Source organism: Peromyscus eremicus, chromosome 14 (genome assembly GCF_949786415.1).
Source record: "Peromyscus eremicus chromosome 14, PerEre_H2_v1, whole genome shotgun sequence".
NCBI lineage: Eukaryota > Metazoa > Chordata > Mammalia > Rodentia > Cricetidae > Peromyscus > Peromyscus eremicus.
In genome coordinates, this window is record NC_081430.1 from 50,292,311 (window position 1) to 50,308,108 (window position 15,798).

At 49.6% G+C, this 15,798-nt stretch overlaps 1 protein-coding gene across 2 annotated transcripts in view; it reads left to right on the top strand.

Annotated features, from left to right (window-relative positions):
* The window catches only part of Rin3 (Ras and Rab interactor 3), a 111,104-nt gene extending 95,705 nt beyond the window's left edge, over positions 1-15,399 (top strand). For both annotated transcript variants that reach the window (XM_059278985.1, XM_059278986.1), the window contains 3 exons: positions 6,663-6,794; positions 11,756-11,919; positions 14,283-15,399. In XM_059278985.1, coding sequence (XP_059134968.1) covers positions 6,663-6,794; positions 11,756-11,919; positions 14,283-14,603 — 617 coding nt within the window. In that variant the 3' untranslated portion in view covers positions 14,604-15,399. The remainder of the gene's footprint in view (positions 1-6,662; positions 6,795-11,755; positions 11,920-14,282) is intronic.
* The last annotated feature ends 399 nt before the right edge of the window (positions 15,400-15,798 follow it).

Sequence of the window (15,798 nt, forward strand, 5' to 3'; positions counted from 1 at the left end):
GCAACAGTGGGCAGCCTCCAAGATTCAGAGCCTTACTCCCAAGCAGCACAGTCAGCTCCAGAGGCCCAGGACCCAGGGAAGGCACCCGGCAGCCATGGGAAGTTGGAGGTCAGGGTCCCCTCGTGGCTGATGGAAACAATCTGAGAACGACTCTCACTTTCTCTTCTGCGACAACAGATGCATGTGCACTTCTAGAGGTATCGTCTTCCTTCAACTACTTCCTGCCTTTTCATTTTTTGAGACAGTATCTCACTGAACTGGAAGCTCATCAATTCGGTTTGGCTAACTGGCCCACCAGTGTGCTTCAGGGATCCATCTACCTGTTACACACACACACACACACACACACACACACACACACACGCACGCACGCACGCACGCACGCACATGCACACGCCCACGCACACGCACCATGCTCAGCTCTTCCCATGGGCAGTGCTGGGTATCAGAACTCAGGTCCTCATACATGTACAGCAGTTACTTTATTGACTGAGCCATCTCCCAGCCCCAGGACATTTTTTTTAACCTATCACTTGAAACTTAAAATCTTTAAATGGAAATGGCTCATTGAAACAAGGATGCCTAGGTACCCTTGTGAGTTTTTATCCAAGCAATTGTCAGGTGCTTTCCCCCTCTCCAAACACATACGTTTTCCCTCAAATCCCATAAGTTATATATCTGGACCTTATCCCAGTCAGCGCTCTCCTGAGTCTCTGTTCCAGACTCTAGGAGTGCCAGGCAGGCCGCAGAGCTCTCGTGACGGCTGTGGATGCGTCCCTGGGTCAGCATCTGCAGATACAGCATTTCTAACTGGATCACAGGTTGTCACTGATTTATAAAGGTCCTGGAGGACTCAGAAAGGCTTAGGAATTTCACATCTAAGAGCCGCTATGTTTAGCTTCCTTTAGTAAGTGTGTTTCAAGGGCCTTTCTTTTCTTTGACTACACTGATTTTTTAAATTTATTTTTATTTTAATTGTGTTTGTGTGTGTGTGTGTTGAATATGTACATGTGAGTGTAGGTGCCCTAAGAGACAATGGGCCTCCTAGAGCTAGAGTTACAGGTACCTGTGAGCTGCCTGATATCGATGCTGAGACCCGAACTCGGGTCTCCTGTAAGAGTAGCGTACACTTGTAACTGCTGAACCATCTCTCTGGCCCCAGGTGGGTATCTGTGAGGATGTAGGTTTCCTTCCTACACCCATCTTTTTCACCTAGGCCACAGTTTCTCATTTCATGCTGTCACACTTCCCTCCCAGTTGCTGACTTAGTCACTTTCTCATTGCTAAGATCAAACACTCTGACCAAAGTGACAGAAGAGAAAACCGGGTCTTTTCAACTTAGAGTTCAAGGTGTTGCCCATCTCAGCTGGGAAGTCACGACAGCAGAAGCTCAAAGCAGCTGGTCACATTGCATTCCACAGTTAAAAAACAGAGCAATAAATGCTGGCTAGTGCTTTCTGCAGCCTACAAAGCCTGGGTCTCACCCAAATAAAGATGACTCTCCTCATCTAGTGTACTCAGTTCCTCTGATTGGCTTGCCCAGAGGTCCATCGCCCAGGTGACTGTAGAGTCTATGGAGTTGACAGCTAACACAATTACAGTTACATGAAGGTTAAACATTCTTAGCTGCATCTCAGTTGACTCCAATTCTCTTCAGACTTGACACTGGCTGATTTCAAGACTACCCCCCGCCCCATTCCCTACCCACCCCACTCCCTTCCCAGTTCCCAGCAGCTCATGCTGTCTGGCTGTGACCTTGTGACTGAAGTGTTATCCACACACCAGCTTCCCTGTGCGGAAGGCCTGCAAGCCCTTCAGCTGCAGCTGCAGCCTGTGTTGAGCTCACCTCCACCCTGACCATATTCAGTAGAACCCCACCACTCCTGCCCCAGCACTGCTCCTAGACCTCAGGCTCCCCGGACTTCTGACCCCTAGACCTCAGGCTTCCTAGACCTCTGACCTTCTAGGCTTCAGGATCTCTAGACTTTGAGCCACTTAGGGCCTTAGACCATCTAGACCTCTACCCACCCTGGTCCTCAGGCCCTCCTCTCTAAGCAAGAAGCCCACCGCCTTTCTCTCCTGTCATCACCACACAGGGGAGAGAAGTTTATGTCCAGCCTATGTGGCCCATTTATATAGAAATAAATCAGCCTGGCTGTGGGTGAGACCAGTTGAGACAGTAAGAAGACAGTCACATTCGGAGTGACAGGAGCCAAACATAGCTGGTCACACTATCCTCTCTTGGGAGATAACTGCTATCACACTTGTCTAGACCTGGCCAGAATGCAAACATAGAGCCACATTGTACCAAACGTATGCCGTAATCACTGCACCAGCTGGCCGTCCTGAGAAAGCGCCAGGTTTGGGGACAGCAGTTGAGCACACGTTTGAGGGTCCTGGGTCAGAAAGTTAAAGAGACAAATGGCTTTGAATAAACTTGGCATCCATCATACCCGGGAGCTGTGGGGTTCCTGCAGGCTTTACAAAGCTTCTCAAGAGCACTTAGGCTTTTAGGTTCATACTCTGTCTGACAAAGAAGCCATTGGCACCTCTGGAACATCAGAGCTAGACAAGGGAATCCATTCCTGTAGTGAGAAGAATGACTGAAGGACCCTCAGAGAGGATGGGAAGGCAATAGGGAACCCAGGTGAAGATTCTAACCAATATACACGTAGAAGATGGGGGCTGGAGAGCTGGCTCAATGGTTAAGAGCACTGGCTTCTCTTCCAGAGGACCCAGGCTCAATTCCCAGCAACCACATGGCAGCTTACAACTGTCTCTAACTCCAGTTTCAGGGGACCTGGCACCCTCACACAGACATACATGCAAGCAAAACACCAGTGCACATGGAATAAAAATAAAGTAACAAACAAATAAATAAATAAATAAATGTGGACGGCACAGAAAGGGCTTGGAAGGTGCAAGGGCTTCCTCCATGTCTTTAGTAGTGCAGTCTTTAGAAGCTGCAGTTGGCTTTGACCAAGGGCTAGATTCATAGGACCGGAAGGTGGGATGTAGAAAACCAGCTCTCCTCATCTACCTCCTGACAAAGGCCACCACTGATGGCTCAGACAGGAACAGTGGCTGGAGGATTGGATGGGAGGGGGACTCTTAATGGACCTGGGGGCCTATGACATTGCCGGCATGTGGAGGAGACATTGAATTCTAATGACCAAAGTCGCCCATGTTTATTGTTGAGAATTTTCATGCTGATGCAGCTTTCAAATGTCCTAAGCATTGACATCTAGAGCAGCAACACAAACTCCACCCTCTGATGCCACCATGGGCTAGTAAGGCATATAAAGTGGGGTGTCCAGGTGTTTGCTGGTCTGAACCAGGACAGGAAGGGTTCACCTCAGCTTGCAACTCCAGGTTACTGTCCATCATTGCAGGGCAGTAATATCAAGGCAGACAGCAACTGAAAGCCTCACATCCAGGACCAAGAGCAGAGGGAATGAACATGTGGATCCTGTGCTCAGCTAGATTTCTCTCCCTTAGACAGTTCTAAGGCCCGGCCCAGAAATGGTGCCACCCACCTTGAAGGTTTCTTCCTACATCAGTTGACATTTAAGACAATTCCACCACAGACATACCCAAGGGCCGTTCAGATCTAAATAATTCCTTAGCCATATTCTCTTCCCAGGTGATTCTGGGTCAGTAGTTCTCAACCTGTGGGTCTTGACCCCCTTAGGGTGGAATGACCCTTTCACAGGGGTCGCCTCAGACCATCAGAAAATACAGATATTTATATTACAACTCATAACAGTAGCAGAATTCATTATGAAGTAGCAATGAAAATAATTCCATGGTTTGGGGGGTCACCACAACGTGAGGACTGTGTTAAAGGGTCACAGCATTAGGAAGGGTGAGAACCACTGGGCTAGGTTGGGACAAACTGACATCGAAAGCTAACCAGCCCAGTTCTTAACCCTGAGTCATTTTAAAGCCCTGGCATGCATAGAACTGGCATTGAAGCCAGCGAGTTGGGCAGGCAGGTGACCCTGCTCTGCTATGTGTCTCTGCCTCCAGCTTTGAACAAGTAAATAGAAACACAAACCCCACCAGCTCATGGGCTACTAGAGCAGATGAAGTGAGGTGAGGCCCCAGGGTGTCCAGGTGTTTCTCATCTGGACCAGGTGCTCTGAAAAAGCTTCCATTTGTCCCCATATAATGTTAACTTTTCCACTATTTCACGACAGGACCCAGAAACCCATTTTAAGGGCATCAAACCTAGTGGTGGAGGTCTTTAGGGACGGCTTCCAGGAGAAAGGAAGGGACTTTAAGCCACAGTGATGGTGGAGGGCAAAGGGCAAAACAGTTTAGTCCTGAGCCCCGAGCTGCCCCAGGACTGCTGCATCAGCTACCTGCTTTCAGGAAAAGGCCACTCAGCAAAACCAGGGGATGGGATGCGAAAGAGGGGGACACGGTGCTGAATTCTTCCCACCAGCTCGGCGCTCTGGAAGCCACCCTCCTCCTGGCCCCTGGTGTTGTGTGTGTGCTTCTGTTTAGACTTCATCAGTATTACTTGCACGGTGTCTACAGCCACTTTGGTGACAGAGGCTTGCTTGAATAGCTGGGAATGAGACTGTGTATGGCCTGAGAAAACGATATTTCCTACCTGGTGCTTTGTGCTAGCCTGTCTTAGAGATAATGCCCCCAAATGACTGTATTTTATGTCATCTCCTCATTTGACACACACCACACTCCTGAGTAACAGACTATTATCCCCCAGTGTTCAGATTGGGAAACTAAGGCTTGTCACAGCCTCAGGAGATGCCTGATCATGCAGAGCTAGAGTGGCTGTGCTAGGATCTTCCTAGTTACCTTTTCCAGTCTGCAGGGCACCCAGATGAGCCCTCCTTGGTTTATTTTTCTCTGAATAAGTGTTTACTCTCAGCCAGGCGGTAGTGATACATGCCTTTAATCCCAACACTTGGGTGGCAGAGGCAGGCAGGTCTCTGCAAATTCAAAGCCAGCCTGGTCTACAGAACAAGTTCCAGGACAGCCAGGAGGACTACAGGGGCGGGGAGAAAAGTTCACTCTCTCCAAAGTCCCCCAGTCCATAAAATGTGCAAAAGGTCTCTGCCAGCTCCTGGCAGTGTGATTAGCTCGTTGTGTGCTTGTAGATGGTGAACAGACGGAACTGGGAAAGACAGAAGCTAAAACCGGGAAACACAGGCTGACACTGGCAGGGCATGATCCATGCAAGCCAGGTGTTTAGATCACAAGAGAAGCATGTCACAGCTGTCCCCATCGCCCCAGGGTATACTGCCTGCCGCCTGGTGTACAGCTGGAAAAGTCAGCTAGGAGCTGATGGGTTCCAACTGTGCTCAAAGCTAGTGCTGGTCCTTAAGCAGACATCAGGTCTCAGTGCCCATGTACATGCTCCTTGCCTACACAGGAGTGGGGCGGGGGGAAGGAAGGGGGGACGCGGGACACAACACAGATCTGGTCCCACCAGTGATCGGCACAGAACTTGAGCATAGGCTCCCAGCTCTGAGCATTGCCCTGCCCATGGTGAGTTTGGACCTGTTGGTGTACTGGGGGCAGCTCACACCAGCTCAGGGAAGCTAGTTATGCCTCTGCTCCTGACTCCATGTTCAGTCTGCAGTTTGAACTTGGTCACTGTGGAAATGGTTACATCATGGAAATAGGCTAGCACTGCAGGTCAGTTTCTGTTTCTGCCTTTCCCTCGGAAAGTCTGTTGTGAAGAATCTCTCCACCCAGTCAACTGAGAATCCACATGGGGCTCAGTTTGGACCACTGGCAGTGGTGGATCTCAGGCACAATGGTGGGTCTCTGGGGTGATAATTGATCTCGGGCAGTGATAGATCTTGGGGCAAGAATGGACCTCATGTACAGTGATATTCTCAAGTGGTGGATCTCAGGCACAATGGTGGATCTCAGGCACAGTGGTGAATCTCGGGCAGTGGTGGACTTGGGGCAGGAGTGGATCTCAGCAGTGGATCTCAGGGGCAGGGGTGGATCTCACACAGTAGACAGGAGTGGGATCTCAGCAGTAGATCTCAGGAGCAGGGGTGGATCTCACACAGTAGACAGGAGTGGGATCTCAGCAGTAGATCTCACACAGTGCTAGATCTTAGATAGGAGTGGGATCTCAGCAGTAGATCTCAGGGGCATTAGTGGATCTCAGTTAGAGGTGGGTCTTAGGGGTAGTGATGGATCTCAGGCACAGTGATGGATCTCAGTTAATGGTAGGTGTCAGGGATAGTGGTAGATCTCAGGAATAGTGATAGATCTCAGGAATGGTGGTGGACCTCAGACAGTGGGCAGATCTGGGGCACAGGGTTGGATCTCAGGCTTATGCAAAAATTCCTGGAGATGCCCATGCAGCAGTGGTGGGCCTATGAATTCAGTGTGATAAGAATTTGATGGCCCAGCAAGCAGCCAGGGGCAACCATAGGGGAAGAATGAGGAAAGGGCAAGGAACCAGAGTTTTGTCACCCCAGCCCAGAGATTTCTCAGTTCCTTCTTACCACCCTGTACTGGGCCACAGGCCACAGGGGGCTGACCTTATGAGTTGTTAGGGTCCTCACTGTTAAATCATGAAAATATGGAAACCTGGCTCTTCCAGGGTGACCTCCCATCCCTGAGTGGTTCACAGGCACCTGGCACTCACAGCTTTCATCCTCTTCTTGCAGGGAAGCCCTACGGGGCCGACGACTTCCTGCCTGTGCTCATGTACGTACTGGCCCGCAGCAACCTCACCGAGATGCTCCTCAACGTGGAGTACATGATGGAGCTCATGGACCCTGCCCTGCAGTTGGGGGAGGGTAAGTCAGCACCACCCTTATACCCACCACTGTAGCTGGAAGTTTCTCTGGTCCCGCCCAGCCCCACAGTCCAGACAAATCTCTCCCACCCGAGGTCCCACAGCCACTTATAAAATAATCATTCAGAGGCTTAATATTAGTTACAAACTAGATGGCCTTTGGCTCAAGCTTCTTGCCAGCTAGCTCTTATAACTAAACTCAACCCATTTCTATTAATCTATGAATCACCACGTGTTCCATGGCTTTACCTGCGTCCCATTACATGTTGCTCCTTGGACGGCGGGCTGGCATCTCCCCAACTCCGCCCTTCTTCTCTCTGTTTCTCTGTTTGGATTTCCTACCTGCCTCTAAGCTGCCTTGCCATGGACCAAAGCTGCCTTATTTACTAGTCAATGGGAGCAACACATATATTCACAGCATACAGAAAGACATCCCACAGTACACCACCATCTCAGACCCATCACCAGCTCCCAAGCCAGGCGGCCCAGCAAGGACTTCTTAGATAGGGCCAGATTCAGGTTAAGGCCAAGGGACTTGCACACAGGCCCTGCCCAAATAGCTCATTGATTAAGAAGACAGACAGACTGCAAAGAGAAGTGTCAACATATCTTGACAAAATTTGGATGATGGGAAACTCAGAGACTGGAAGCATGTTACCCAGACAGTACAGTCATGGAGGGCTTGTAGAGGAGGTGATACCTGGACTGAGCATTGAAGGGTGAGCGGGAGCCAGCAGATAAAGAAGAGGAAGGAGCTGGTCATAGTGGCACACACCTTTAATTCCAGCATTCTGATAGCAGAAGCAAGTGGATCTCCGTGAGTTCAAGGACAACATGGTCTACATGGTTAAGTTCTAGGCCAGCCAGGGCTGCATAGTGAGACCCTGATTCAAAAATAAACAAATAAAGCTAAATTAATAAATTAAAAAGAGGAGGAGTGGCATTCTCCCTGGAGGGCACAGCAGAAGTTGGTGGTATTAACAAGCGAGGCTGGAGTGGCCGAAGGTGTCGGTTGACATGGAGTGTGACTAGCAGAAGTCAGGTCTTAGATGGAGGTGTCCCCCTGAGACTCAGCCCCTGTTTATCCAACCCTGGCCAGGACTTCTGTCTGTAGGAGGAAGTTGCTGAGATGTTAAGGGCTTTATACTCCCTGGCTGAATGAAGGAGGGGTATGATTTGCTGTACCCTACCTCAGTTTCCCTTCCCCTGTCTTTCTACCCACAACTTCCTCAGGCCAGGACCTCAGCCATCCCTCCACTAAGAATCCCTTGAGATCCAGCAGCCCAGCTATGGGCTCTGAGGGACCATGACACATCCTCGGGGCTTCCACCCTTGAAGAATGGAACCAGCCTCCCAGACACAAGTGTCCCCTTTGGGCTTTGTGGTTCTTGAGAGAGGCTGGCCACCTTTGCATGGTGTTTGCATCCGCCCATCTCTAGAGAGAGAAAGCCTGACGTCAGTGCTCCATCGAGGTCTTCACAGCTCAGGGCAACAGGGAAAGTTGAGAACTTAGCTGTCATACGTAGCTTCAGGCTGTGGCTGTGACACCTGGAGCTCACTCTTTTCCCTCGTTAGTTAAACGTTACCTGCAATTGGAGAGACGTGTTTCCTGGGAAGTCCAGGAATTCAGAAGAAGTAAATGTTTTTCAGTCCATCAACACATCCATCCACCCTTCCACCTACCACCATCCATCTATCCATCTACATGTTTACCCATCCATCTGTCCATGTACCCATCCACTCACCTATCCATCCGTCTATCATCCATCCATCTACTCACCCATGCCTTCACTAATCCATCTATCTAACTAGCTATCTACCAATTCATTTACCTATATATCATCTCTCCATCCTCCATCTACTCACCAACCCATCCATCCACCCATTTATCAGTTCACCAGCCCATCCATTCATAAAATTACCTACCTATTCCTCAACCCATTCATCCATACTTGTCATCTGTCTACCCATCCCCCACATAGCCATTTGTCCATCTACCAACCCATGCGCTCATTGAACCATTCATGTCAGGCATGGGGCTGCAGTGCAGAGCAAGACAGAAAAGGCTGGAGTCTCATGAGACTGAGCAAACAGCTAACTCTGCACCCAGACTTACGACCCCCATCTCCTCAAGGCTTCTTCTTGGGTTTCTATGCCCACAGAAGCACTCAGAGACTGAGGAAGTTGGCAAGGATCTCTAGCCAGCACTCACCCTGCTGAAAGAGTGACACCCACCCTGAGACCATGTCCATGAAAGTCCTGGGGACCAGGGGAAGGGTACAAAAAGGGGCACTGTGCAGGTGTCTGCCCTGGCTCACTCCCTGCCTATGGAAACACTGTATCTCGTAGCTGTTCTCCTGACCCCTCCAGCCTGTGGTGTGATGTGATTTAGCATAGCTCTGATCGCTGGTTCCCATGGTCTTTGCAGCAGGCATTTGTGGTGGAGGGATCAGGGGCTTCTTATGAGCAGCTGGAAGAGCTGGTGGGACCCCCTTCTTATACCCACCGCTTACCCCGACCCCATCTCAGGGGAATTGCCAACTGAGAAGCCAAACCTCTCCCACAAGTGTCTTTATCGATCTTTTAGCTCATGTGTCCTCCCCAGGCCTGCTGACAGCTGCCTGTGTCCAGTTAATCTCACAAATGGAGTTTTTCAATCAACCCACTACATACTGTCTGGGAAGTGTCTGCAAAACTCACAGTGGTGTCACCTGCCACCTAGTGCTCATAGCAGGCACTACACAGTCTCCACCAAAAAGAGCTAGAAGGGCCATGAGGGATGTGTAGGCTTGAAGGGGCAAGAGAGCCCCAAGAGGGCTTGGAGTTCCTCCTTTCTGCCTCTGAGAAGATCAGAATCTCCCAGAACTATTATCTGAGCTCATATAACTGTATTACCCAAGCATGACTAAGCTCGGCCCCTTACACAAATCATGACATTGAGAAGTGAGTGGTTGCTTCAGGGTGCCATGCTCTTCCCTGGGACTCAGAAGCAGAGCATTCTTATCCATGCCCTGCTCTCCTGGCCACAGAGATAGGACTCAGGGCTGTGCCTGCTCAGCTGAACTTAAGGAGTCTGGGAAGTGAGCATTTTCAGGCCAGGGCCACTTCCTCAGATAACAGCGGAGTTAGGATGGGAAGATGGATTCAGGTAGGTCACTGGCAGAATCAGCCTTATGTCCAAAATCATGGTCCTGGCCTTAATAAGCAAGCAGAGCAGTCTGGGGAGCGTCAGGGAAGCTAGCAGAGACAGGACTGGAAGAGCGCAGGATGCTTGGAGTGGGGGTGGGGGGTCACTATGTGATCTTAGCCATGTCACCCTCTTTTTCTGGGGTTCAGTTTCTTTCCTTTAAAGTGAAGGATCGCAACAAGGTTCTCAACTCTTAACAAGCTAATGAGCAGATAAACATCCTTGCAGAATATTGTCTTTGAACTTAAAATTCTGACCAGGCAGTGGTGGCGCACGCCTTTAATCCCAGCACTCAGAAGGCAGACACAGGTGGATGTCTGAGTTCAAGGCCAGCCTGGGCTACAGAGCAAGTTCCAGGACAGCCAAGGCTACAGAGAGAAAGCATGTGGTTTGTGCAGCTTGAAGAACCTTAAAACCTCAATTAGAGGAAACATTACAGATTCAGGTTGTTTTTAAAGAGAAAACTTAAATGGGCCAATATTTTGGTGGGTGACTCAGTGGGTAAAGGCGGTTGTTGCCAAGCCTGGGGACCCCAGTTCAGTTCCCACAACTCATGTGGTAGAAGGAGAGAACTGACTTCTGCAAGTTGTCCTCTGACCTCCACATGAGTGCGCCCACAAATATACGTAGACATATGTACACAAAATAAAGTTTTAAAAAATGTAATAATTTTTTCAATGGCCAGGATCTCACTATGTAGCTCTGGGTAGCCTTGAACTTACTATGTAGACCAAGTTGGCATCCAGGTCAGAGATTCACCTGCTTCTGCCTCCCGAGTAATGGGATTATGGATACTGAGCATCAAAATTTTTTACTATTTTAAATCCTTAAAAACTTTATGCAATAACTGAAATTTCCTGTACATCTTTGAAAATCATTTTTACAATAGGTAATATATTCATGATGCTATTACAATAGATAATAATAATGCATACACATATTTTAAAGCATATGTATGATACAGTGAGAGTTGCCTTCCAGCACTTTCTTTCCCCACCTGAGGCATCCATGTCTCTCAATTTCTTATGCATCCTATATATACATTTTTTTTCCCTCCCAGAGCTGAGGACCGAACCCAGGGCCTTTAGGCAAGCATGCTACCATTGAGCTAAATCCCCAACCCCTATCCTATATATTTTTAAACACTTAAAAATCTCATTTTAAAATTAAAAACTTATTTTAAAATATCATTTTAAAAATACTGAGTTTGGACAACAGACTTGGAGGAATTGCTAGGTCTCTGTTTTCTTAATATAGCCATGCTAAATAGATATCCTCAGCCAGGTGTGGTGAACCACACCTTTAATCCCAGCACTCAGAAGGTAAAGGCTGGAAGAGCTCTATGAGGCTAGCCTGGTCTCCATCATGAATTTCAGGCCAGGACTAAGTAGTAATATATGTTACATAAAATATATATTATATAATAGTATAATATATAATTGTTTTATTTTATATAATATCTAAGTATTATGTGTATTAGTTATATATAAATATGTTATATATGGAACGTGTGTGTATTCCAAATGATTCCTTCTTGAAGGAGGCTAAGGAAAGATGTGAGCTAGTCTGTACTGTAAAGTAACAGCTGCTGAGGCTGCCCAGTGTACTACAGTTGCATGAAGCCTCTGAAGCAGGTAGTAGAGTGTGGACGCCCCCTGGTGGCTATGGAGGGAGAGGCATGTTGGAAGCAGTGGGCTGAGCCACACACTTTCGGACCCTCCCAGTGCAAGTGGATCCAGACTTTCCTAGTTCAACCTATGTCCTTGACCCCGCAGGTTCCTACTATCTGACCACCACCTATGGGGCCCTGGAACACATTAAGAACTACGACAAGATCACAGTGACGAGGCAGCTGAGCATGGAGGTGCAGGACTCCATCCATCGCTGGGAACGCAGGCGCACGCTCAACAAGGCCAGGGCCTCACGCTCCTCTGTGCAGGTAATGCTGGCGACGATAGTGACTGGGGCCGCAGACTGCACAGATGCCACCTGTGCTCTGTGCTTGGCTGCATTGGCCTACCAGCCTTACCCTCAGGGGGAGTGGTGGGGCTCCCACAGAGGAATCCAAGCCCCCGGTTGTCAATCTGCGCAGGTCTGCAGATCCTGGATGGGCATAGAAGTGCCACAAGGCAAGTGTTATAACCCAGCGGGCAAAGTGGTATGGGAGGAACAAGTCATTCCACACACCCCAGGCTGCATCAGATAGAGTCACCCACTTGTCCCAAACAGCCCAGATCAGCTCCCTACTGCCCAGTATCCACCCAAGCGGTGTACCTCCTTTTCTTCACTGGTTGTCACTGGCTTCTACAAAACAGCCCAGCATCTCCAACAGCCCTCCTATGAGAAGTTCCCTAATAGCCCACCCCAGCGCGCGCGCACACACACACACACACACACACACACACACACCATTCGTCTCCTCTCTGCCACCTGCCATTGCTTCCCCATTACCCCACTCATCATGTCATGCTGTAAATCCTCTATGGATGAAGCTCTCATGTTGGCGAAAACAATGCCCATGGTTCATGTGTCTCAGAGGTCCAAACCCAGAGCCTGGGACACAGCCAGACTACAATGTGTAGAAAATGGAGGGAATTGGACCAGGAGGCCAGACAACCCTCCAGAGCTATTCATAACTATGTAGACTATGTGTAGAAAATGGAGCCAAGACCTCTGAGAGGCAGGAGGTCAGAATTCTAAGAGTTGATTCAATCCATATTCTTTAACTTAGCAAAACAAACCATAAATAAACCTTTATCCTAGAAAGTCCTAGATTAATCATTTGGAAGTAATGGTTACCAAAACTTGCTGTGTGGTCTCGAGTCCCCTCAGAAACTCCACTTCCCATTCACATCGGCCAACTGAACTGAATGAGTTCTGACTCCCTGTCCATGTTCTAAGCTTCCCAACCAGCCTCTCTACTCCCCTCTCAAATCAACAGCATCTTAGAACCAATGGGCAAGGAAAAGAATGTTCTGGCCTCAGCTTCTGCCACTTCCTGTGGTATAAATACTCCCAGCAAGGTCAATTTCAACTTGCATTGCTGAACTAGGAGCTACAAGGAGATACACACCATAGAGTGTCCCAACCTGGTATATATTGGCATGAGCCAGTGCCACCCCACCACTCACACCCCCAATAGCACTTCTGCCCCACCTTTCCCTTCTGGAAGAAACAGAAGACTACTTGAGGCCCAGACCCTGGCACCCTGTAAGGGCACACCACCCTGTAACATGTCATTAGCGCTTTCATGGCTGTGGCCGGGAACCGTCTACTGAAATTGGCACTCCATCCACAGTAGGGCAGCCCCAGACACCTTGTCTCACACCGGCTTGGGGGAAGTTGTGGGTCTGGCTACCTTGAAGTTGGGACTGCCCCCAGTCTACAGTTGAGGCAGCAGAGGTCAAGGTCACACAGCAAATGGAACCATCTTCAAAGCCAGGCAGGGCAGGGAGCTCATGGACCCATACTTCATCCCTAGTACCACAGACATCACCTCCGCTCATCCTAAATTCACCCCTTCCCCAGCTCCCCACCCCCAGTGTCCCCCGAGCCTCTTCATACCCTGCTTCTGAACCACAGAGGCAACCCTTGCTCTAAGAGGCCAAACTGTTCCACTTGCTGAACTGTGGGTGCTAGTTCAGGCACTTTAGACTGCCTTCCAGCACTGCACCCGAGGTGCAGGACAGACCCAGTGGGCAAGTACTGAATGAATGATTAAACCATGAATGATAAGAAAGGGATGAGAGAGAACCACAGACTGGCCACAGGGAGTGTTGGGGGAAGGGGGTAACTCCCTCCTTGCCATGACTCAAAAATGATTGAATCAGCCAAGAAGTGGTGGCTTAGCTGGTAAAGGTGCTTGGCACCTTAACTAGGCAAACTCAACAATGTAAGTTCAATCCCTGGACTCCATGTAAAGGTGGAAGGAGGAACCAGCTCCACAAAACTGCCCTGGGTCCTCCACACAGGCATTTGGGGCACATGGATATATCATGCATACACACAATAACTAAATCCATATCTGAAACATGACTGAATCACCCAGGGTAAGTCCAGTGGGGAGGTGAGACCCAGAGAAGGAAGTTATCTATCAGGCCCAGTTGTTGGCAGAGTAAGAAGGGGGCACAGACACTCAGCTTCACAGCTGTTTGAGACCCCTCTGTCCAGAGAAGGCAAAGACAGGTCCAACGCTACCATGCTCCTTTCTGCTGGCCCTAGCTCCCGATATTGGGATGCGAGTGACCCAGGATGCTATTGGCCAAGCCTGGTGACGTCAAGCCTCCTCCATCTTGCCTGCAGGACTTCATCTGTGTGTCGTACCTGGAGCCCGAGCAGCAGTCACGGACACTGGCATCACGGGCAGACACAGAAGCCCAGGCACTGTGTGCACAGTGTGCCGAGAAGTTTGAGGTGGCACACCCCCAAGACTACCGGCTCTTCGTGCTGGTGGATAGGCGCTGCTTCCAGCTGGCCGACGAGGCGCTGCCACACCGCATCAAGGGCTATCTGCTCCGGAGCGAGCCAAAGCGAGACTTCCACTTCGTGTATCGACCCCTGGACAGTGGCAAGGATGGCTCAAGCCAGCCCTGTCTAGTGGTGCGGGAGCCCAACTTCCTATGAGATGACCCATTGCTGACCTGTGGTGGCAGGGTCTCCTGAGACTGGGAGTATAGAGGGACAAGGATCCGGCTCTCAGTGGCCACTCCCAAACTCAGTCAGCCATGCCCATTTATTCATCTGAGTGTCTGACCACACATACTCCCAACACAAGTGCCTGTGTGGCTCACACTGGTATGCCACCCACTGAGCATGCCTAAACAGACAGGGCAGAGTCATAGCCTGGGGCACCATGTTCTTTGGACAGACAGTAAGAAAAAAAAAACTAGGCTGAGGAGGAAAAGGCTCTCTAGCCAGCTGTAGCAAACAAGCCTGACCCTGCTCACACCCAGCCCCTCAGGCCATTCCCTCTGCCTTCCCCAGGTCATGCCTCACCCTCTACCCCCACCTTCAAGAAAAAAACTCACTTTCCCCAGGACTGGCTAACGAAGGGGTTCCTGGCCCCAGCTGCTTGCTCCCTGAGCCTCAAGATGGAGCTGAGATGTTCCACACCAACCCAAGATCTCAGGAGTTTCTCCACGTGTGTGTGTTGAAGAGACAGCCCTACACCTTTACCCCTGCCTCAGTGCTTGTCATCAGCTACCAGACTGCCCAGTCTGCCAGGGTTCCTGAGCCCCACTGGACACAGCCAAGCCAGCTCCAGGGAAACATGGACAAGTCCAACCAATGCCATGAGACTGGGGGGTGGGGGCATTGAAGGACCTGTCCCCTGATGGAAACACCACAGGTCATCAGTGTTGACAAGATGCACTGTGTGTGTGGTGGGGGGAGGGGGGCGTAATAAAAGCCCTTTTGCAAATGCTATGTCCTCTGAACTGGCCAAAGTTCTGCTCACCAGTCCAGGGACCTGGTACATCGTTACCATCCTTGGTCCCCATCACCCCAGGCTCTAGATGATTTCTAGAACCATCCCTTCTACCCATTGCTATTACTCTTGGGAATTCCAATCCTTTTGTCCTTGGCTCTTATATTCGTCCTTCAAAGTCCATCTCCAGTAAGCCTGCCTTGACTCCCCACGTTAGTCACGCACTGATAACAAGATATATAAAGACAGCTAGCTGCTCAGAACTATCAGGTTTCATTAATTCCTCTTCCTTCCTTCTTTCTTTCTTTCTTTCTTTCTTTCTTTCTTCCTTCCTTCCTTTCTTTCTTCATTCATTCATTCATTCATTTATTGAGACATGGTCCCCTGAGAAAG